Raw genomic sequence first — 22,814 nt, forward strand, 5'->3', positions numbered from 1 at the left:
GGGCTGTCTACAGTTTCCAGTGTGGTTTTTGCCACATTGCAACTTGTTTAAAATAACACAAATTACTTTCTTTATGTCTCTGTGTTCAGACCTTTGTCTTATTTTGAGACTTTTCCAGAATCATCACTCCTAAATTTGAATGAAAAAGCTATGCTTTGATAGAAATCAAAGCATAGCTTTTATATATACAGTACAGACCAAACGTTTGGACACACAGGTGTGTCCAAACGTTTGGTCTGTACTGTATATATATATATATGTATATGCGTGTGTGTGCGTGTGTGTACTGTATATGTATGTACATAGTAAATTTTTATTTTACAATTTGCTGAAGTGTTTCATCAGCTGTCAGGATTTCTGATACATAGGTTAGAATGAATATGTTTGTACAGCTGTTCTTTACAGCTTTGACTCATAAGTGAGTCACTGTAACCCCTGAACTTCTCAGTAAAAGCAGGAAAACAATCAACGGCAAACTGCCTCCCACATCAAAGAGGTACTTCTGAGTTTTGCATCAGCATCAAGTGAAAAATCATACTCCCTCATTTTCAGTGTGTGGGGTGTCTGAGTATCGCAGCCACTTGCTGCCAACTCTTACATTTATGCATAACACTTTCTTCAGTGGGATTACAATTGTGGCATGCTGCACATTGTTTTACTGAGACTACATTTTAAACTTTGGTTGATTCTCGGGAACTGCAGCTGAACTCAGATTTTAGAAACTTGCTTGAAAGAGGTAAAGATGGACTCCCTATGTTCAGAGTGCTGGTGTCATGCTGTCACTTGGCAGCTTTATTCCTCACAGCCTGCCATGGATATTGATTTTTGGCCTTCAGTTTCTAGACAAGTGACCAGCTTTCTTTCATATTCAACTGTGACATTTCAGTACGGATGATAAGGTTTTCTTTATTGCTATATATATATATATATATATATATATATATATATATATATATATATATATATATATAAACCCATTGACACTGATGAAGGATTTATTGTGGTTTTTGTTGTTGTTCAGAAAAAGAAATTATTTTTTAAAATTATTTTTTTATTTTATTCTAGCTTGGGGCTTTTTAACCAAAACTGAACTTGTTTCAATTTAAACTGTTTGGACACTATGAGGTAGTGTCCAGTTAGAAAGTAGTTTAAAAAAATAACCATTATAGGTATTTTAGTTGTAAGATTCAGATGTATAATAGTTGGAAAGATGAATCATATTGCTGATGTGCCATAGTTATGTAAATAACTGCTCTCACGACATAAATCTGTATAAATGCATCTAAGAGACTAGTGACTACTAGTTTGTTTGCATTTTCTTTTTTTGTTTTTTCAGACAACATTATTATTAACCCTGTCCCATTACTGGCATCTACTTTACTAATGACTACCTCTTACAATACCAACAGATTGGATTGCATAATAAATAACAGAAATGTCAAAATTCTGGAGCCTTTTTTCTCCCCACACGGTTTTTGTATTTGAACAAAACTAGGTTCTGCAGTGTTTTTCTCCAGTTGGGGTTAAGAGCTACTGTACATTTTCCCACTCTGTCTGACAGCGGACACCCAAAAAGCAGTTAGCAATATATAGTAGTGGACAGCACAAAGTCAAGGGACATAGTTGTCAACTATGCTTGTTATGTAAAGTGCAGTGAAAACCTTAGAGTCAGAAACCAGTGAGGCAACAACCTGCAACATGTAGACGGCTGATATTTCTCCCACTGACTACAGATATGTTTCACATAAACATTGCACACTTAAGGTTAATACTGCTACCTTTGTGTAGCCATGTACTGCACAGTTATTGTCTGACTATAGCTATGTGGTACATCAAAACACTGTTTATCAAAGCTATTAAAAATTGTTGGGAAACCAGTAACAAAAATATTGATGTGGCATTGTCAACCCACTGTCAGACCTTAGATGCTTTGTTTAGCCTTACAGATGTGCTGGTGTAATGTGAATATTAAGAAAACTCAAAATTATGTCTGATGTGGGTTTTATGTGAAGATGATGTGTGATTATATCATTTTCAGATTTGGATACTCTCAAAGGAGAGTGCTGTATCCACTTCTTCAGCGCAAAGTTCAGCTTTTTTGTGTGGGATTTGGATTCTGCCATCGTTTACTTGCTCATTTTGTGGCTTTTATGGAGAAGTGCAGTCATTAAGAGTTTAAAAACCCTGGCTTCAAGTTCCGTTTTGTGGGTGTCTTCTCTTCACAATCATTATTATGCAATGGAGCAGTTTGCAGTTAAGTGTGAAACAGGCGTGATGAGTATCAGGTTCTCCAAGATTAAAACTGCAGTTCTCAACTGGAAAGAGGTGGAATTCTTCTAGCAGGTGATAGATTAATTTCTATCCCAAGTAAGGTAGATTACCTAACTCGAGGCCTTCATGGATGATGGTATGTTGGAAAGAGAGATGAATAGAGTAGGGTGTCGTTTTTCCCATAATGGGGGCATTGTAGCCTTTCATGTGGAAGAAAGAGATGAGCCAAAAGGCAAATTTTTATTTTTTATTTTACAAGTCCAAGTCTCAACGCTCACCACTGTTCATGAGACATGGTGCATGACCATATCTCAGTGGGATTACAAAGAGGCCTAACTACTAAAATGAGCTCCCTCCTTAACAATGCTCTGGTTCAGAGAAAAATGTTATCTGTGTATCCCTTATGGCCCTGAGAACTCCTTACAATTCTCCTTCAGGAGCTGGGGAGATGAAATATGATCTGATAATCAGAGGATGTACAGTATATTTGTATGCAGGGGTGTACATACAGATGGACAGAATTGTATGCAATGACTCAATCATTCTCAATTTTAATTTAAAAATTGAGGTCAACAATTTATATGCAATTGTTGACCTAATTAGTTAGCATGAAAAGTTCTTCTTTTAAGAACAAACTTTAAATGTAAGTTGTTTTTTTTTGTCTTTTACTGCTCTCAGTGTTTAATGTATAATAGGTGTGTGACAGTTAAAATTTAGTTTATCTTTCATTTTTAGATGTGTTTTTCACCAATAGAATTTGTTTTACTAGTTTAACACAGTTTGTTATGATACATTGACATTAATTTCACTTTTATTCATTAAGACTTTTTAATTTTCATATAAACTTCTTAGTAATAAACAATGGAGCAGCAAATGTTACTGTGGTAAATTTTTGTAGCAGTTTGTCAAGTCCAAGAACTTCACACTACTGTCAGTCATTCACTCATTTATATACACATTCACACACTGATGCTGGCAAACTACCTATCAGCCACAGATGCCCTGGAGTACATGGAAAGAAGCAGAGCTGCCATTTAATTGGCGCCACAGGGCCCTCTGACCACTGCCAACAAGCAGGGATTTGAACCGGCTACCTACTGGTTGCAGGACGAACCCATTACTTCCCAATCATATCTCTAAAAGTAAGACAAAGACTTCAGTCAGCAATTTTTCTTGATTACAAGGTGTAAGGCTGAGTGAGACAGAAAAATCAAAATTGTTTTTAAGATTGTGGCAACTACGTTTTTCTCTCACATTGTAATTGGGAGGAGTTAATCAAAACTGAAGTGTTAGCAAAAGCTATGATAGAAAGACCATTATAGATGCTGCATTTTCCGTTCTCTCTTCATGATGTGATCTGCTTAGCCCAAGCTCCACTCTCACAGCTGTTGATGTGGAAGAGACATGAGCACATGCTAGACCACAGAAGTGCTAGTCAGTTAAGATTTTGGCAAGAAAATATAGTCCACATTTAACTTGAATCCCAATACAATGTTATTCATGGTGGATTATGGTGGATTTTAATATATTTTGCTTTATATATTATAAATACTGTGGAAATGTCATTTATAACTATGTTTTATTTAAAATTGTCTTGAAATTTCTTTGCCTTTGTTAATTTTGCTTTGTCTTAGCTTTTCATCTGAGAGAATGAAGAATATGATGATGCAGCGTGTAGTTCAATTAAGCTATGAAACTAATTCACATTAGTTTAGGCTTTTTTCAGATATCATGTCTCTTATAAGTGGCAAATTTGTATTTAAATTTAAAAAGTCTGTAAAATGCAGAGACAATCCCACAGAAGTCCATTTTTATTTAGCTTATGTAAAGATTAATGCAAGTAAATTGATCGGAATGAGTAGTGGGTCAGTGTGCCAGCTCAGGAATGAGCAGAAACGAGCATCTCCATGTTTCTAAGAGGATCGCTTTAGTTAATCTTATCTTGTTTTCTTGAATAGCCCTAAGCCTTGTTGCATGTCTTATACTGGAACTCATTAAATGAGAAATTCACCAAGGCGTTACAGAAAAAATGGAACTGACACATATGGTCAGGCCAAAGGAAGATACGAGAAATATTTCCATCAAATCAGAATGTAATGCATATTAATGGTGATATGGTGCATATGAACATATACTTGAAAAAGTAATGAAATGGTTTGAACTGGCCTTACAAGCTGGAAATAAGCTATAGCTACTAGCACTATATGTTTTCATTTTTCTTAGTCTGTTTGCTGGTACATACATAAAGTAAAATGAAAGTGAAAATGGTTATGTTAAAAAAAACAACAACTCTGTTTTGAAACTCTATGCCTATATAAAGTTATGTGCCACAATAATGGACTTGTGACAGAAAAGCACCATCACTTATGCATAGTCTCTCCTTTGACCTCAGGAGTCCTTAAGGAACTGCCAAGATAAGTTTGTGTGAAGCTGACAAGTGTCTTCATAGATATCTGGAGATGTGTCATTTTTAATAGCTTATCATTTCCGAACATTTGCTTTGCTAATGTTAGTAATCTATATTAGATGGGTTCTTCAAATGCATTGCTACTTTTTTTGCATTGTGACGGTCTTATTTTTTAATGCTTTGGGATTGGTTCTTGGTCTACAGTGACATAGATTGTAATTGGTTTTGTTATGTGTGAAATCTCTTCATTAATATGTGACAGATGCTGTCAAACAGGCAGAACTTTCCATGTTTCTTTTTTAATTATACATGCATATATTAAAGTACAGGGAACAGCAAAGATGAAAAGTATGACAAGAAAGATGAAGGGTTAATATCAACTCAGGACAGAGAGACAGCTAAAAGGTTGTGTGAACATTAAACATTTTGACCACAGCTTGGTGCAGCTTGTAGTTCAATTTAAGCTATGAAACTAACTCATCCAACTTTCGATCTCTCTGCTCTTAATTATTACTCTTACTGGCTTTCAAAGTGTGAAGGATAAGGTCATTCTCACCATTTTTACATATCAAAAGCATAACAATAATAGCTCTATATCATTTATTTAGATGTCAGAACCAGTACATATAGATTTTTTCCCCAACTCTTTGGAACATGATTCCTTATCTCTTTACTCATACACAAATATATGGCTGTGAAAATTAGATAAACATATTGTTTATTTAATGTAAATTGTGAGGATGGACAGTACATTACATGAGGTTTATCAGTAAAAGATGTCACATTGTTAGTTTTCTCATAGCAGATGTCGCTTCACAGTAGCACGTTTTATTAGCATGCATAAAGAAAACCCATTTTAAATGTAAATGTTAAAATCATTTTGTGAACTTTAGAAGACCTTTTTCTTCACTTGAGGGAAACCTTTTTCCATAAAGATATCAAGTAGCAAGTGGTTTGAAAAAGGCATATAATAGTAATGCACAGTGTTTTACAACTACAAACTGAGATGTGTTGGGATTTTAAGTGACGGGTCAAAACAAAGTTACCCTTAAGTATTAGGTGGAAAAATGAGAAATGGTTAGCCTTATTTATTTATTTACAAATAAAGATCTCAAAAATACCCCATAGTATTTGATAACATTAATAAATTGTAAGGCAAGTATTTGTTACACAGTCCACAAGCTTGGAATTCATTATCAGTGTCTAAATAGCTGTCCTGTGAAAGTCTCACTGCAAAGACTTGGGAACACACCAGAAAGATCAACCTTAAAGTTGTGGATATGTTTAAAGCAGGCTTGTGCAGCAATTGTGGATGTTTTAAAAACTTGATAAACCACAACTTTTCTAAAAACAAATGCACAGACCTTTGCACAACTGCAAATCTATGGTCTTCCATCTGAACTTACAAACTGGGCAAAGAGGGCATTGATTAGAGAAGCAGTCAGTCATAATAGATTAATAATTGTCGGATCTGTGTGAGCCAAAATTATTGCTGGATTTTAAGCAAAAAATGTTTTGGTTTTGTTTTGCAACTGATGAGAAGTATTAAAAAAGATTAGAAAGGAGCATAGTACATGAAATCAACATTTTGAGAACTCTGAAAAAGAGCAATACAGTCATCCTCTTTAGGAAGTAAAGCTTGAAAAACAACTGAGATGCCCAGGCCCCATAAAATGTATCTTTACTGCTTACAAGACAACCATTGGTCGTGCATCCATTTTATTGCATGCCAGCATTTTCACCTCTCACTCCAAAGCACTTGCACCGGCATCACAACTGTTTTGCTCACTGACACTAATAAACACTAGCAAGGAGCACATAGGATTTTGTGAATTAAACATTTGACCATAATTTATACAAATGACATGTTTTGTTGATCTGCATTCTCTCTTTTGCCTTAGCATGATAAGTGTGCTTATGGTCCTTCAACATAGCCCAGGAAATGTTTCTGCACAGACTTAAGAATGTCACTATGTACTTCTCAGAATAACTCAGGTTTTCACAGTTAGATTACTGTTTTTATTGTTTCCAGAATTTTCAGCTGTACTTCATGATGTAAACAGCTTAAGATTCCTAGGTCTGGTTAAATAATATTTTTTCCGACTATTGTTTTCTTGACAGTAATGTTTAAGCAGACTAGCTAATATCTGTCATTTAAAAGGAAAAGTTTTGCTTGACAGTCCTACACAAACATTGACAACATTTTCAGTGTTTAATGTGGCTTTAATTGACATGAATAATGAAGGCATATTTTCATAGTATGCTAATGCATGCTAACCCAAAAGAAACATCTTGATAAAGGCTTGTTTCCTGTCTCTTTGACATTTTAAGAGAAAATGTGTTGTGACAACAAGGCCTCGCTTGTGGCACTTATAAGTGATGTCAACCAAGGTTCATGCCATCAATAGTATGAATTTGACTGCTGAAATAGAAATATTAGCATCACATGGACTTTATATTTTAAAACTCTCTACATTTGTGAGGAAACAGCTTTGAAGGGATATTTAATATGTAAATGATAAATGTATTAATTTATTATGCGTGTGACTTTCACACTCAGTGGTGTGAATAGCAGAACAACTTGACTGAGATTAAATGAAAAACCTGTTTGTTGAAGAGTTACTTTCTCACACTTTACACTAAGGGTGAAAGGACCCTACACTGATGAGTGTTGAGCACTGTGAAATCTGACTGCAAAGATCAGTATAGAACACTAAATTCACTTACCCTTGTGTTTAGTGGTAAGATCAGTAATTCCCAACATAGGATGGGGATAATAAGTTATGTATAACATAACACACTACATGACTATCAAAGGGCATTTAGTGCTGCACTGCTAGAGTGAACCAGAAATTCAAGAATATTTCAAACATGCATGCTTGAAAGAATCAAAGCAATTTTTCTGTATGTTTTTATGGGAGAATAGTATTAGAACATAATATGCAGCTCAAAATAATAAATTCTGCATAACACCCCTCTCCTTTAAAGTTATCCTATTTGATCTACATTTTTGATTTCAGCCACCCTTTAAGCACTACATGGTTGGTATTCCTCTTTAATAAATGTCACAATTCTTCAATTGTGACAATTCTTGATAAAACTGTCTGTCACATAAAGCAATAAACTTTCTGCACTGTCAACATGACTACATTTGCCTGTTGGAGAGACATGTTAGAAGTGACAGAATTTATTTAGCTGTGGCTTCATTCCTCTGCTTTTTTGTGCTGTACCTCCAAATCCACAACTGGTCTAAATTCTTGCCTGCATCAAGCTCCTACACAATAACATCTTGGCATAATCTAGGAAGATTTGATGGCCAGTGGTATGAGCTGTTGTTTTATGAGAAGTTTAAATGAGGACTTTAAAAGGAGAAGCAAAGCATGCATTATCAGTAACCAGTCCCCACAGAAATATTGTGTATCTGACAACCTGAACCACACTCATGCTAAAACTTTCCCACATTGAAGTCTCTCACGTTAAAGGTGCCCTTTTCCCATAAATTAACTTTGTCATGTAAAACAAGCATTTCCAAGTTCCCAAAATGTCTCCAAAAAGTTAACACTATTCATGAGAATGCTCATTTTTAAAGGTTTGTGCACAATAATTTGCAAGTCAATATTTTGGCAAGACCCTTATTTATTGATTGAGTTCATGTCTTTACTCTATTTTTCTATCACAATCCAAATTCATGCATATAAATTGTGATTCTAGGTTAATCTTTGAATGCACGTAAATAAGTTGTCTCATGTGCTTCTATCTCGGTCTTGTGACCTAGTGGCTTTCTGTTCACTATATATTCTGCTTTTCACCCGATGACAGATGGGATATGTTTCACACATATGCACACACATCCCACCGCCACCCCACAGTTTCCCTGAAGTAGATAAAGATAGCAGAGAAAATAAATGAATTAGCAAGCAGTACCCAAATCTTTTAGATCCAGAGGATGGCAATGCTGAAAGAATAACACGTTATGACACATGCAGCTCAGTGTGTTTCATTTTGCATAATGCTCTTTGACTTTCTGATTCCAAAAGATCTAATTTTCACTCTCGGTATGTCCTGAGGCTAAGCTATCTCACATTTTACGATAGTTGCCAGTTCCACATGTCCTCAGATGGTGGTCCCACTGTAGGGACGATAGAAGGTAGTCCTGTGTGGAAGTGATGCTTGAGCAGTTTTGCCTCACTGAATCACAAAACAGCTGCCAATGCAGCTCATTACCTCAGCTCAGTGCGCCTCTAGTGTGTTTATTGAGGAGTCTGGTACACCGTATGTGTGTAGTTGTGATAAAGTATTCCAAAATTGTCACGTGCAATATGCATGACAGCTTCAAAAAATATGGCCTAACATTGATAAAGCTAGACTTTTTTTCCAGAAGCTTGTTAATATTTCCAAAAATCTGTCCACATATTGGTGAGGAGTGTGTGCAAATACAGCGCCACTGGACTGTTTCATCTTTGTTGGGAACTGTGACTTATTTATTTCTCTATCTCTAGACTCTTTCCCCACCAACAGAATATTTTTACTGCATATGTTTCATCGAGATGTCTGATTCTGACTGTTCATTTTATGTCAGAGTAGCTGTGTCCATGTGGTATACAGCTTTAAAACACATCAGTCAAACATGCATTTCTAGGGGCAAATTGATCTCTTTTAACATTTTTTTCCCTGTGGTTTCAAAAACACAATCGCATGTCTATCCAACTCACCTTTGTATGAAAAGGCTCTATTTGATGTCTTTATCCTCACCCAAACATTTAAAAATCTCTTGAGTGTTTTTTTATGTATGTGTGTAGATGCCATCTTAACATCCTGTTTTTATTCACACCCCTTTCACTTAAGCGAGAAAAAGATCCAAAGTTCTGAAACACATATGCTAAATCTCTTGTATGTTGTTGAGGAGGACCCAAAAGCTGGCATGAGGCTGGCAAACATTAGACATGATAATTTAGAAACAATGAACAGACAGTATATGAATCTAACCTATTTCTCATCTCCATTATCAAAATATAAAGGTCCAGTATAATATTGCTGCAAAATTAATGACTTGATGGAAACAGCAGTCCACTGTTATATTTTTGTTCAGGTGGAGTGATTGTTGCAAAATCAGCAACTCTATGCAATCAGCTGGATTTCCCAATGTTTTCCATATTGACATAATAAAGTGAACTTGAATGAAGTGCTTTATAGCTAGAATCAAATGGGAATACTTGTAATTGACAGTATGTATGATTCAGTCAATCATACAGACTGGATCATACAGACAGTCTGTATGATTGACACAGTTTATATACATAAACTGAAGGCACAGATTCAGTTCATATACGTAATGTAAAGTTATGTATATAAACTGAATTGATATGATGTGCTATGATTTCACACCATACAGAAAGACTACATTAAAATGAATAGAGCTGAATTAAACAACAAAAGAGCTTCCAACATCTTTTGCCCCATATTTTTCTACAAAGGGCTTTAACTAGAAGGTAATTAGAGGATTTACAGAAACACTACAGAGACATCCATATGTACATTTATTCAGCTTTAACTAAGAGAAAGAGAAGAGTAACCGAGCATCCAAAAACATCAAAGCTTTACAAAACATCAAAATTATGAAAGCATGCAGATACTGTGATTTTATACCGCTGTTTTGTATCCGCAGACTAAAGAAAAAATGAACAAATGTAAAGCTTGTATTTACATTGTATAATGTGTCATATTTCCTGAATTATGCAGTTTTTACCAAGCAGCATTCATTCCTAACATCTCTGAGGTATAGTCAGTTCAGTTTTAAATCACAACAGATACCGTCTAAAAGACTAAAGCAGATGCTGGGAACAGTCCAATTTTAGTTCCCCATATACCCTGGTGAAGTTTTTGTCATGGCTGATTGTGCTGTTTTATTGGGTCATCTCAAGATCTGAATGTGTTTTAGGCTAAGCATTAAGTTACTTAAGCAAAACTCATACTAACAGATCATTGCCAATTATAAAGGAAAATTCCATTCCTCTTAAATTGCTCTTATCACTTTCAGGCTTTATTTTCTTCTGCCTCAGCATGCTCTCTCCCAGCTGTGTCATTTGCAAATTTCCCCCTTAAAGACTGTGGAGCGGATCTTTTCAGACCGACTTCAGAGAAAAAGATCTTAGTGGCGTGTCATCTCACATCAAGCCTGTGGCCAGAATTCTCTGCTGTCTTGACATGTGACCTTCCTGTTAAAAAATCTGGGTCTTTCCTGACTTAACTATGAATTATTTTTGTTGTACTATGATTTCAAGTGAGAAAATAACACATTTAAAACAGTAAAGAGTCACATTTTTAAAAATTTGGGTTGCATTCTTTTGTTGTGAATTACACATTGCATAGTGGTGGATAGAATTAAAAGGTTCAACATGTTTATGAGTTATTTAAGTTTACAGAGATTTACAAAGAATTATTCATATTTGAAACAAATCTTTTGCAATTTGCTCTAGTGCATCTATGTGATACCGCAAGATTTTAATATTCAAACTCACACCTTTCATCTGTCCTCTGGTTTGCAAATGATTTTAATTCTAGGTTGAACTAGGGTGAAACCCTGAACTACACCTTTCTCCTTTCAAAAGCTTTTATATCTGTGAATCCTTTAAACAATTGCATCTGTGACTGCTCTTTGGTCTTGCCTGGAAATGAGGACTAACCAAGCACTTGCTGCCAAAGTTCCTTTGCAGCAAAATGTGGGTCTGGACAAATGGTAGCACACTGAGTCAAAGTGCTTTTGTAAGCTAAATAAAAGGAAGCTAAAAGAACATACTGTCCAGAAGTTAATGCCATTTTTTTCTTTTCTGTTTTTCAGAACAAGAGCCTAAAAAATAAACTACTCTCTGGAAACAAACTTTGCGATGCATATGCTGAAGAGGTAAGGGCTTTTTCTGTTTTACAAAGGCAGTAATTTCTGAGCTCCATATTATTGTTTCTGATAACAGACTTGGAGGAATTCAAAAGAGATTATGATCAGGACTTGTAAGCAAACAATACAACAAAACAGATAACAGCTTAAAAATTCGCCAAACTTAAGCTTAAAATATTTAAACAAAAGAAATACACAAAACAAATTAGAAAAATCTGTTTTTGGTGAATTTGTTTTGAGGTTCTACTCAGCCTTGGGTATGTTATTGTTTGAATAAACTTGAGAAAAGATTTAAAGTTTTTTATCTGTATACTTTTTGTTGACTTGCCACCCTCCGATATTAAGTGTGAACATTATGTATTGACAGCATAGCGGCTAAAATTAAGATTTGTTATAATCACATTTTCAGGAAGGAATGTTCATAACAGTTGAAGTTAGGTTCAAATTGCAGACCATTTACAATGTAACTTTTAACAATAGTTTGTGAATTAGTCTCTCATAACAATTTGTACTTGTTTGCATCTGCAGTCTTTTTTCCAGGCGATCTCAGCAAGTGCTACAGCTCTTAACTCTGTTCTTTCTATCTGTCACTTATACATTCATCTAGAGTTCAGACATGGACATAAACTTGCTTGGTTTTGCCTGTCTAGTGAATTTCAGAGCAACTTGTACTAACTGTCAGCCATTTGATTGCTGTGCAGTGCAATCTGAGGAGCTATAGTTGCAGCGAGAGCAGCTTTGAGTGAGGTTCGTCTGTGTCATTTTCGCTGTCACTTTTCATCTCTTCGTGCTTCGACTCTGCTGCCAGTTGCCATAGTCAGCACAGTCCAAGGAGTTCACATCCTCGTTGAAGCCTTGAGCTTTTGACTGCTGCCTTTTACCTTCCTGCTGACCGAAGCTTATGCTGTAATTTAGCCGTGAAGTCTTGTACAAGACAGCGGGTCTGGCAGGCATCCTGATGACATGCTCACATCACAGCTGATTTTTGCTGTGTAATCGCAGCATTTATAGATATGTGGTCGTTTCGTTGAAACTCTCGACCTTTTCTTGTAGGGTTTATGGAATTATTTAAATTTTTTACAGCGATAATGTGGGCAGCTTGATAACTGTTATTGTAACAGAGAGACTCTAGGTCAGACCTCTGAAGTGAAATCTAAGTTTGAGCGAATTTTTATTGTGACCAGTTTGCTGATTTTAGTGTGCAAAAAGAAAGCTCATAAATAATGAGAGCCCTCCAGATATCTACCTTTGGAAAGGCTGATGTGATACTTTATAAAAGAACTTTTTACTGCAATTACAGTTTTGAGTAGATCTCTACCAAATGTGCATCTATACATAAAAGATTTTACCCATCTTTAATTGTAAAATAGTTCAAGCTCAGCGAGCTTCTGCAAACACAAGTTTTCAACTCTTGACTGGACTTTAATTAGATCATACTCAAATTTGAATATGAATTGACCTAAGCCATCATATTCCTTTTTACATGTAGGCTAAATGTTCAGTTTTGGTCTGACCAGAACACTTTCTTTCATGTTTATCAAGGAATACATTTCACACAGTTGGACTTCGTTTACTAAATAAGTGAACTTTGAAGGAGTTTAGCTGCAATTAATTGTATCTAGGGGCAAAAGAGTAAAAGCGGTTAAATATGAATGCATGTCCCACTTTTCAGATTTTTCTTTATGAAAAAAAAACATTGAAAGCAATAGTCTGAAAAATATATTTTAGGATTACATGAAAAAAAGAGAAACGTATTCAAGGGATCCTAAAACTTTTACAAAGAATGGTGTCTCTCCATTCATTCATTGTCTACTCATTTAAATCGTTTGTACTTGAATAAACACATCAAAAATTATGACAAGAAAATTGTTGCTGGACTTTTAGTTACTCATAATAAACTTGGTAACTTGGAGAGAAAAAAGTAAACTTTTCTGTGGTGATTAAATGAAACTTTATAGGTTTCTGGTATATTTTTAATAACTCTTGCTCTAGAGTTAAAAATGTTTTCATTATTTACAATTCCCCATCGTGGCACTCACATCTCACAGCATTAAGGAATTTGAGGGGATAATTAATTTTGGGTCATGCTTCAGTATTACTTTGGGAATTGTATTACTGGAAACTCCCCCTTAGGCTTTAACTGCATCAGCAATAATGGACTAATCTGAGTAGTCAACACCACGTGAAGTTAGATATCTAAAGCCCTCAAAGAGAACACTGAGTTTGGGAGCTTTTGATGTTGAGGAGCTTTTCATCAGCTCTGAAGTCAGCTCCAAAGCTAAGGTTGCTCCCACACTCCCACTGAGACACAGAAAATTGGAGTTAAAAATTCTGGCCTCTTTCCCTCAAAAATCTTCAAGCTGAACTCGCTGACATGTTGCCAGCGATAGCTTATCTTTGCTATCATCACATATTCAAACCCTGAGAAGATGATGGCACATTTTGAGAAGCAGCCCGGCTGATTGGAACTCTTCATGTGTTGGAAAGAGTAAAAAGGCAACGAAAAGGTTCTGATTGAATCTGCGGGTCATTATTTACTGAGCCAACGTTTTTTTAGGCAAATGGTTGAAAAAGGGATAACTTTTCCTTGTACCTAATACAAATCATTTCTATTCAGCTGAACTCATGAAGAAAAATTACTCTGAATTTTTCTGATTATTGTCAAAAGAACTCTAGTCACGGTTGCTGGACTTTAAGGTCTTTAAGCCAGCAAATAGCTTGCAGACTTTTCCTGAAAACAGGTAGATGGAGGTCACTGTCTTCAATTCCCTTACCAGACTTTGGCTTTTGAAGTAAATCAGTGAGAGGAAATTGTTCCATGCTTCGACTTTAATCCTAGAAAGTTATTTATGTTTTAAGGGAAAGGGTTACCGACTGAACCTGTAATCACACTGTAATTACCACAGACTGACAGAAAGAGATGGTCTCTGAGCCTGAAAAACAATTGCTAAAGGTAATTACAAGCAGCACCTTTTTTGCCTCAAGTTTGTCTGTTTAAGCTGTTCAAGGAGCTACACCTACGAAAACCCCACACTTTGACTATGTACCATCTGTTCATAGTGCCACTTCTACATGTTTATTATATTCATTGAATACATTATCGTCTAGGTGCTAAGTGTTTATATTTTAAATTAATTTTAAATTAGAATATTCTCAAGGCATTAATAATTCTGAGTTAATCAATTCAAATAATGAAAAAAAATGAAAGCAAAGAAGAAGAAAATCCTTAAAGTGATGCAAAGACTTCAAGTGCAGCTCCAAGAATTGAGAGTCGTCCTTTGGACATGGATAAACCTTTTACTCACCCATTCACCTAATAGAAACAACAACAACAAACACAATGTGAGCTAAAACATAACACTTGATAAATCATTTCAAACCTTTCTCCGGCTTTAATGTGACACATCTCCTGCAGAAGTGAAATAATGAAACATTAAAATGTTCATTAAGTATGATGTCCAGTTGAGTTTACACATTTAACCAAATACAGTGAATCTAATAAAATGCTCATCATGGGATGTTCTTTAGTTTTCCCACTCCATCATGTACAGTACAGACCAAACGTTTGGACACACAGTTGTGTCCAAACGTTTGGTCTGTACTCAATACAGACCAAAAGTTTGGACACACCTTCTGAGTACAGATCTGTACTGTATGTCTGCCACAAAAACAAGCCTGGGCATCATAATTATCAGAAAACCTCATGGTGGCAAAATCATATGTTTTGTTTTATTTTCTTTAAATGGAACTGAGGTTATTTTTCAAGACTGGTAAAATAATAAACTATTCTTTATTAGGTTAGATATTTTGTTTTCAGATTCATACATCCAACTCATCAGATAAATGTCTTAATGGGAAATAGATTAAATTCTTAGAATGACCTAACCAAAAAAGTAAAAAAGACACAAAACCTGTTGGATCACACGAAGAAGGCTGTGGACAAAATGTATTAATATTTCCAAGCCAGGTTTTGGGATGGTGATAGACTTATACCAGACAAAATGGTGTTATTTAAAAAAGGTTCTTAAACAAAGTGTTGTTCTAAAGTTGTGAACATTTGAGCAGTGCTTATTTCTCAAAAGGAAAGATTATTTATGAATGTGTTGGCACTAACCTGATACTTAATTGATATATTACTCATGAATAGTTTTGAAACCAAAGTAGAGGAATTGATGGTATTCAAAGATAATCTCTTGACTCAAAGTCAGAAAGAACTCTTGCCAAATTCAAAATTAGACACAATGAAGAAAGCCACTCACAAATACCTGAATCAGTTATTTCACTTTAGCAATCACATAAAACCACAAATCCTGCTCCTTTATTCAAACTGGAAAGAAAACCTTGAAGGATATTCAGCACCACCTGCTATACATTTCTGACTATTTTACGTTTTATCAGTTCATTATGTAAATGTCACAGAACATATCAAAATGCTGCTGATGCGCTCAAGGGAAACATCTGATAGCTGAGGAACCTTGATTCAGTGTCAAAGTTAGAACCATTTGCTAAAGGAGGGAGATAAATGGCATTTGAGATGCCCTTTAATCTGTTTCACATCTGCATGAATTTATCACCCCTTTCCCTCCTCTGTCAAATTTATGGTGTTGCTGCGCAGTCATGATGTTGAAGAATGATGTTTTCACACTTCAGTGTAAGAGCTGTTATCACTGAAATTATGTTGAATTCATGCATCAGGATTTAACTGAAGCATCCATGGAAACCATCCATCCATCTGTCCATCCATCCTTCCATCCATCCAGCTATTCATCCAGCCATCCAATAGCACTTACTTAAACAAATTACAAAGAGGGCTAAAATATAAAAACTGCAGATTTAGGAAGATTTCATGTAATGACACATTTCAAGGTGAATGGCCTTGTGTAATTAATTCTGCAGGGCTTTTTGAATGAAGCTGCATGTCATTATCATTGTAGATATTGGGACAATTAATGAGCTTTGAAGAAAATTTCTCCAGTACCACAACTTTATTTTAACAAATGCTCCAAGCACCTTTATTAAAAAGAGTAGGTGAATAACAGTCAGAGAGACAGAAAGGTCTTTACAAACTACTTTTTGTTTGTCAAGCAATTGACAGAAAACAAATTATTTCATTAAACATCTCAGTATGATTGAATAACAGTAAACATTAACTGATTTTAGTTATTCAATGCAATAAGTAAAACTAATGTATCATGAAGATTAACATTTGTTCCGCAAGCAGCTTGGATTGTGTGCCATCTACATATCTTCTAGGCCCTGGGATAATAGTTGAAATGCTAAATCTGTGTCCTTCTTTTCTCTTTACTTTCATTTAAAACAATTCATTTGGACCACTGAGCAACTATCCAGTTTCGCTTCTGCTTTGCCAACACAAGATAATTTTTTGGTTTAGTAGTTAATATAAGGAACGAGACATTTACAGCTCAAATATTTATGTTTGGTGGTTTTTGTGGCACTGATTCCAGTCATGGTTCAAGTCTTGTAAAGGAATCATGTCAGTAGTATTGCTCATGAGACATAACATTTTTGTATTAAACATTCATTTAACTAACTTATTTTTAAATGTTTTTTTTTTTTTAAATGGCTGACATTTTATTAGATATAAATCAGAATAATAATTTTAAAAATCACTCGGTGAGTAATGAATCTATCATAAGTTTTAAAAGTTTAAATAAATTAATTTGTCAATAATGTAATTTATCAGTATATTTATAGGTAAACGGACAAACATCTACTGTATGTTTTTTTTCAGACTAACAGCTATTTGATTTCTGACACTTAGCAACGTGGCTGAAAGGAATTATTAAAATGTGCAATTATAAGTGGATAGTGCAGCCATTTTCTGCTTTTGATTTAATAACTCAAATGGATAAGCATCTATATCAATCACATTACCCCATTTATGTCTTAAGTAGGGTTTTTGTGTGTGTCTTTACACTTTCAAGTTTAAGCCAATTGCAGATTTACTAAGCCTTCCAGGAGGGACCAACATGATGATAAGTGATAATGTTAAATGCCATGTAACATTAGGATGCCCCAGGCCTCTTTCAGGAAAGAAAAATCAAAGTAAGATCTTTCAATGGTTTGTTTGATGTTTGGCAGCTTTGATAGTATGTTGTTTGGAAGATGTGCATTCACTGCTGTATGATATATCCTGCAATGCAATTTGTCCGTCCGCAGGGAGTGTACAAAGGCTGAATCTATGGTTAATATAAATGTATGGCTGTAGTCGTCTACCTCATTCACTATTCATATTGAATAAATCAAATTACTCTGACAGAAATGATTGAAGTATAATAGTTGAGTCTGTGAGCATTTAGCCATCAGCAACCCACTGCTAGACTGTGCAGGTCTATCACCATACTGCACTCCTGTTGCATTTACAAATTTTGGGGATAACTGCATTTTTGCTTAAGTACCACTGGCAATTTGTGTGCTGTCACCTTTGGATCTATTTGTCATGGGGATTGTTTGTGTTGTTCCACAGGGACAATTTATGGTAAAACAAACTCATATAAGAGAAATCAGTTCTTTCTAGAAAGTGTATTGGGGGAAAAAGCTACATTTTATGCTAATGAAACACAGTTGTTTGTAGATAAAAGGAACAACAAATTTACTGGATAATTGAACTGCACAATATATTGTATACTAGCATTGTCATATAAGTGTTTGCAATATTAATCTTACAAAGGTCTGTTTAGACAGCAGTAATTGTTGGTCAATATAATCCAAGTATAATAAACTTTCTGTAGCAGACCCAAACCTCAAGAACAAAATTTAACATAGCATTGATAGTTGATTTTTAGTTTTTAATATTTCTACATCTCCCTTTATTACAGATGCAATGGGTCTTCTGGATGACCTTGAAAATAAAATAAAAAACACACAAGAAAAAATATTCACATGAAGAACACAGGCTTGTAACACAAATGAAATACAAACAAACATACCTCGCTGCTTTCACTGGAGGAAAGTGAAACATAACACATTTACTTCTAAAAGATGGAGTTTAAACAATGTAAAATCCTGCTGACAGTAATTATTTTCCAGCCATTCATGTTAGAAATAATTACTGTCAGCTTTATAAGGCCCACATCTCCTGGGTACTGCATCATGAAAGGTACAGAAAAAAAAACAACTTTTGGAAACCATAGATTCTGTTAAATGGAACATATATAAATAACCTGAACAATTCAAATGTATTTCAAATAGTTCACACGCTGCTACAGTTGCATTTTACATGCCAACACATTATATTTACTCAGTTGGACAGTTTCATGGAAGCAGGTGCTCACTATGGACACAAATGACAATGCTCAAAATAATAAAGGTCCCAGAGCAATAGAGGCACAGATGAGAAAAAGAGGAAACACAAAAATAGGCTTATGCCACAAGTAATGTCTTTGTCACAATATTCACCAATATTTCCACCACTGAAAGATTTTCTTTGGTAATGCATTCCAACAATAGACACAATAGGTACTAGAAGATTTCTTTCCCTAATTTGAGATTCAGATTGCGGTCATTTGCTGTGTTTTTCTTTCTGCCCAATTTTCTGTGTGGTCACTTGGAATAAAAAAAGAACCCTGATGATTCTACAAATAGAACAATTGAGAAATAGAGTTCAGTAAACACCATCTGATTGTTAAGTGTCAAGCATTTCAAAATTTTGATTGATTGAAAACATTTGCTAATATTGTGCCATTTTGAACAAATACACAACAAATGTAATCAAAATTTACTAACAAGGCAAACTGATCTAGTTCACATCTAATAGGAATATTGTGTATAGTCGAATCAACCCAACTCATACCTTATTAAGCAGAACATATTTGGGTCAAATTACATGTAGTCTTCTTTAATTGTTATAATACCATCTTCTGAAATTTAATTTATTATAGGATACAAATTTCAAAAAGTGTATTTAATGAGCAAGCATCTGGCAACAATATGCACTGGTAGTCATTAAGGTTACTACAATCTTTTCAGTTAGTGTCTTTATTTTCAGCTTTTAAGGACAATGTAACCTAAAAGCAAATTCTGTTGCAAATTCAGTATTGTTTTCGTTGTTAAGTAACATGTTAGAAATTAAAATTATTGTATTGAACATACTTACAACCTCATTAAAACCTTGCTGTGTTACCCATAGTGACCTCCACATGAGTAGGACGAACTGAGCCCCACAGAAGGTCCTAAGAAATATGTAAAAGAAATACCTCGAGTCTTTTGTGATTAGCAGAAAAAAAACAACACTGCAACTCAGCACCACAATCTACAGATTTGAAATTGGTTGTCATGGAGTCACAATACATTAGTAAATTTGTTTGAGATTATTCTTTAATGGTTGTCAGTTTATCTGCTTTTTTGTTGCTTGTGTGGTCTTTGTTCTATTATTAAAGTTTGTGCCTTCATTTTGGCTTTAGATGTAAAACACTTTGAATTTACTGTTATGAGTTTGTTGTTTTTAATCTCCTTGAACAAGAGAAAAATCTGTATCCAGAGCCTCCCAAGTGAATAGTTAAAATTGTGGGAAAACAGACACACAAAACCTCAAAACAAGACACAATCTCAACTTCAAGATGAAGGAACAACAATGTCTCTTTGCTTTCTGAATGAAAGTGGGCTCCAAGGAAGAAGACCCAGCAAGACCCCACTTTTGAACTAGAGGCATAAAAGAGCATGACTGGAGTTTTCTAAAATAAATGTTGACAAGTCACAATACTTCTGGGAGGATGTACTTTGGACATTTCACAGCATTTTTTCTCTTTTTCATCTTCAGACAAACTAAAATTGGGTCATTTTTGTGAGACACAACAGAAAAAATAAGCGTTATAGTCTTAAAGAAAATGCATAAATTTCTACTGTGGATCCTGGAGAACGCTTTTTAAAAAAACAGCTTTTCTGAGGGTGCATCAACAATAAAACTGTTAGATCCTTCTAACATTTTTGCAGAGATTTGCTGACATGACTTTCCTTTGTTAAATTTAAATATAAACTCAATTCAGAAATCTGCAAAGTTTTAAATCATGAAATAGAAAGTGGGAAGTTTTAGCAGTTATTTTAAGCTTGATTAAAACTGCTAGGTAAAGGAGATTTCTGATTGTAAAACTTTGAAGGACCTTTCAGAATAACATTTGCATGTTCTTGATGTTTTCCACTGGGTGATTTTTATAAATGTGGTCCAGTTCCACAGTTACAATTTTTTTTAATGTTTTTACAATTTCATTTCTAATGAATTCCAGCTACATTCTTGCTTTTCCCTGAATGGTTGGATGGTCTCCAACAAAGACACATATTTCTAAATAATCAAAACAATTAAATACATACTTTATTAACCCTTGACACATATATATACTGTGTATATATATATATATGTATATATATATATATATATATATATATAATTGTATGTAATAATATTAACCCATGCTTTAAAAAAGGTTGGTTTACAGCCTGTAAGAGTAGGACTACCAGCACATCTTTAATACAACAGTTTTATTACAGCTGCAGTCATATTCAATAAATTAAAGTACACATCCCAATGAGGCTTGTTTGTCAAATTAAAAGTATCTCTAAAAGTTAACAACCTTCAAAGAGCTACTAAATGCAAAATGTTTTCTTTACCGTTATTGAGTTAATTGAGGTGCCAAAAGCTAAAATAGAAGTGAATTTGATTACAAAAATATTTGATGTTATGTCATAATTGTATTGCCTAATAAACAAATGTACTTGCATAATAGGTTAGATTTAGAGATTGTCTTTACCGTGGATGTCTATAACTGTAGTGGGTGCCTTCATAAAACTAGAAATGTTATGGTAACAATTCCTAATAAGCCTGTTACCTTGTGGCTGAACAGACAACAATAAGTGCTTCACAAAAACAACCCAAATGAATGATATTACTAAACTCTACAACTGTCTCCATATTTGAGAGCCTATCATTGATTGTTATTAAACAGTAAACCCTTTGGATGAAAAAAGAAAAAGACACACTGTGTTCTGTTTATGTCTGTCCTTTGGACAGACTGCTGAAACTTAACAGCTCTGTCATCGACCTCCCAGGGATGATGACTCACAGTGACACATTTCGTGAGCCTTCTCTCAAAAAAAGTTTGGGAAAGATGTTAAACTACAACTAGCTCCAAAATACAGTGTCACTGTATTTTGACTGTTTTAGAAAAACTGTTGAGAATGCAGGCCTCGTGTGTGAAGGATTTTAGTCAAAAAATAAAGGAAAATACTGCTGTAATTCTCCAGGGTAAAGAAGAAGTCAAAACAATTCAGAAAGCTCAGTATATTCACACTTCCCGATTTATAAGTTAAGACTCAGTGCAGATGTCTATGGTTCATTGCAACTGAGCTTTTCACAACACAGTGAACTGACAAAAAGACAAATAATTTTTCAGCATTTCTTTTTTTTTGTAGCACGCCTAAAATGATAAAATAGTTACTTCTTGCTGATCTGAGGTAAAATGGTACATTTTGCTCAACAGATACTTGTGCTTTGGTTGGCCCTAAAATGTAAGCAGTCATTTATTTATTTTTTTCATCTTTTAAGTCCAATCTGTTTTACCTTTCATTTTGTTTTTAAGGTTTTCTGATTTTCTGTAGAATTTAGTTTTTAATTTTTGGAAGAAGCAAATAGATTTTTCTCAAATCCTCTTTCTCAGCTCTGAAATGCAGAATGAAACAAAAGTATATGGTTTTAGAAGAAATTCCTCTGACAGGCAATTAAATATGTCAATAAAATAATTCAGTAATGAACAGTTCTGCTGTTTTTGTTGCTTACTTTAAAAACCTGTTTAAGGAAGCTTTATATTAAGTGTTTGCAGGAGGCTGCTCGAACTGTTGCTCCATGACGTAGCTATGGCTCCAGAAAGGGCATTCACCTTCTGCAACTGAAGGTTGTTTTGTTTTCTTTTATCTTCATTTACATCCATCCCCAAATGTTTTCAAGTGGATTTAGAACTTTGAAGGTCTTCTGTGAATGGATGCAATTTCTTTCAATTTATATCTTACATTTGTTTGGCCAACTCAAAAAAAAAAAGGATTTTTAAGTTTAAAAAAAAGACCTATGGTCCCTCCTTTAGTATTCTTTACTTGTTAAAATGGTTTATACCTGTGAGGAAAGGAACATTTTTGGTCAGAGTGTAAAATAATTTCTTTTCACACTTGCCTCCTCAGCCTTCCATAGTTTACAGTCCATACCTAACTTACAAATATTTTGGTGTCATAAGGTGTTGT

The 22,814-nt window shown here is 34.6% G+C and overlaps 1 protein-coding gene across 1 annotated transcript in view; it reads left to right on the plus strand.

Annotated features, from left to right (window-relative positions):
* Window positions 1-22,814, plus strand: part of luzp2 (leucine zipper protein 2) — a 173,599-nt gene that overhangs the window by 118,925 nt on the left and 31,860 nt on the right. Inside the window, exon 6 of the mRNA XM_032560118.1 lies at window positions 11,517-11,579. Coding sequence (XP_032416009.1) covers window positions 11,517-11,579 — 63 coding nt within the window. The remainder of the gene's footprint in view (window positions 1-11,516; window positions 11,580-22,814) is intronic.

Source organism: Xiphophorus hellerii, chromosome 4 (genome assembly GCF_003331165.1).
Source record: "Xiphophorus hellerii strain 12219 chromosome 4, Xiphophorus_hellerii-4.1, whole genome shotgun sequence".
NCBI lineage: Eukaryota > Metazoa > Chordata > Actinopteri > Cyprinodontiformes > Poeciliidae > Xiphophorus > Xiphophorus hellerii.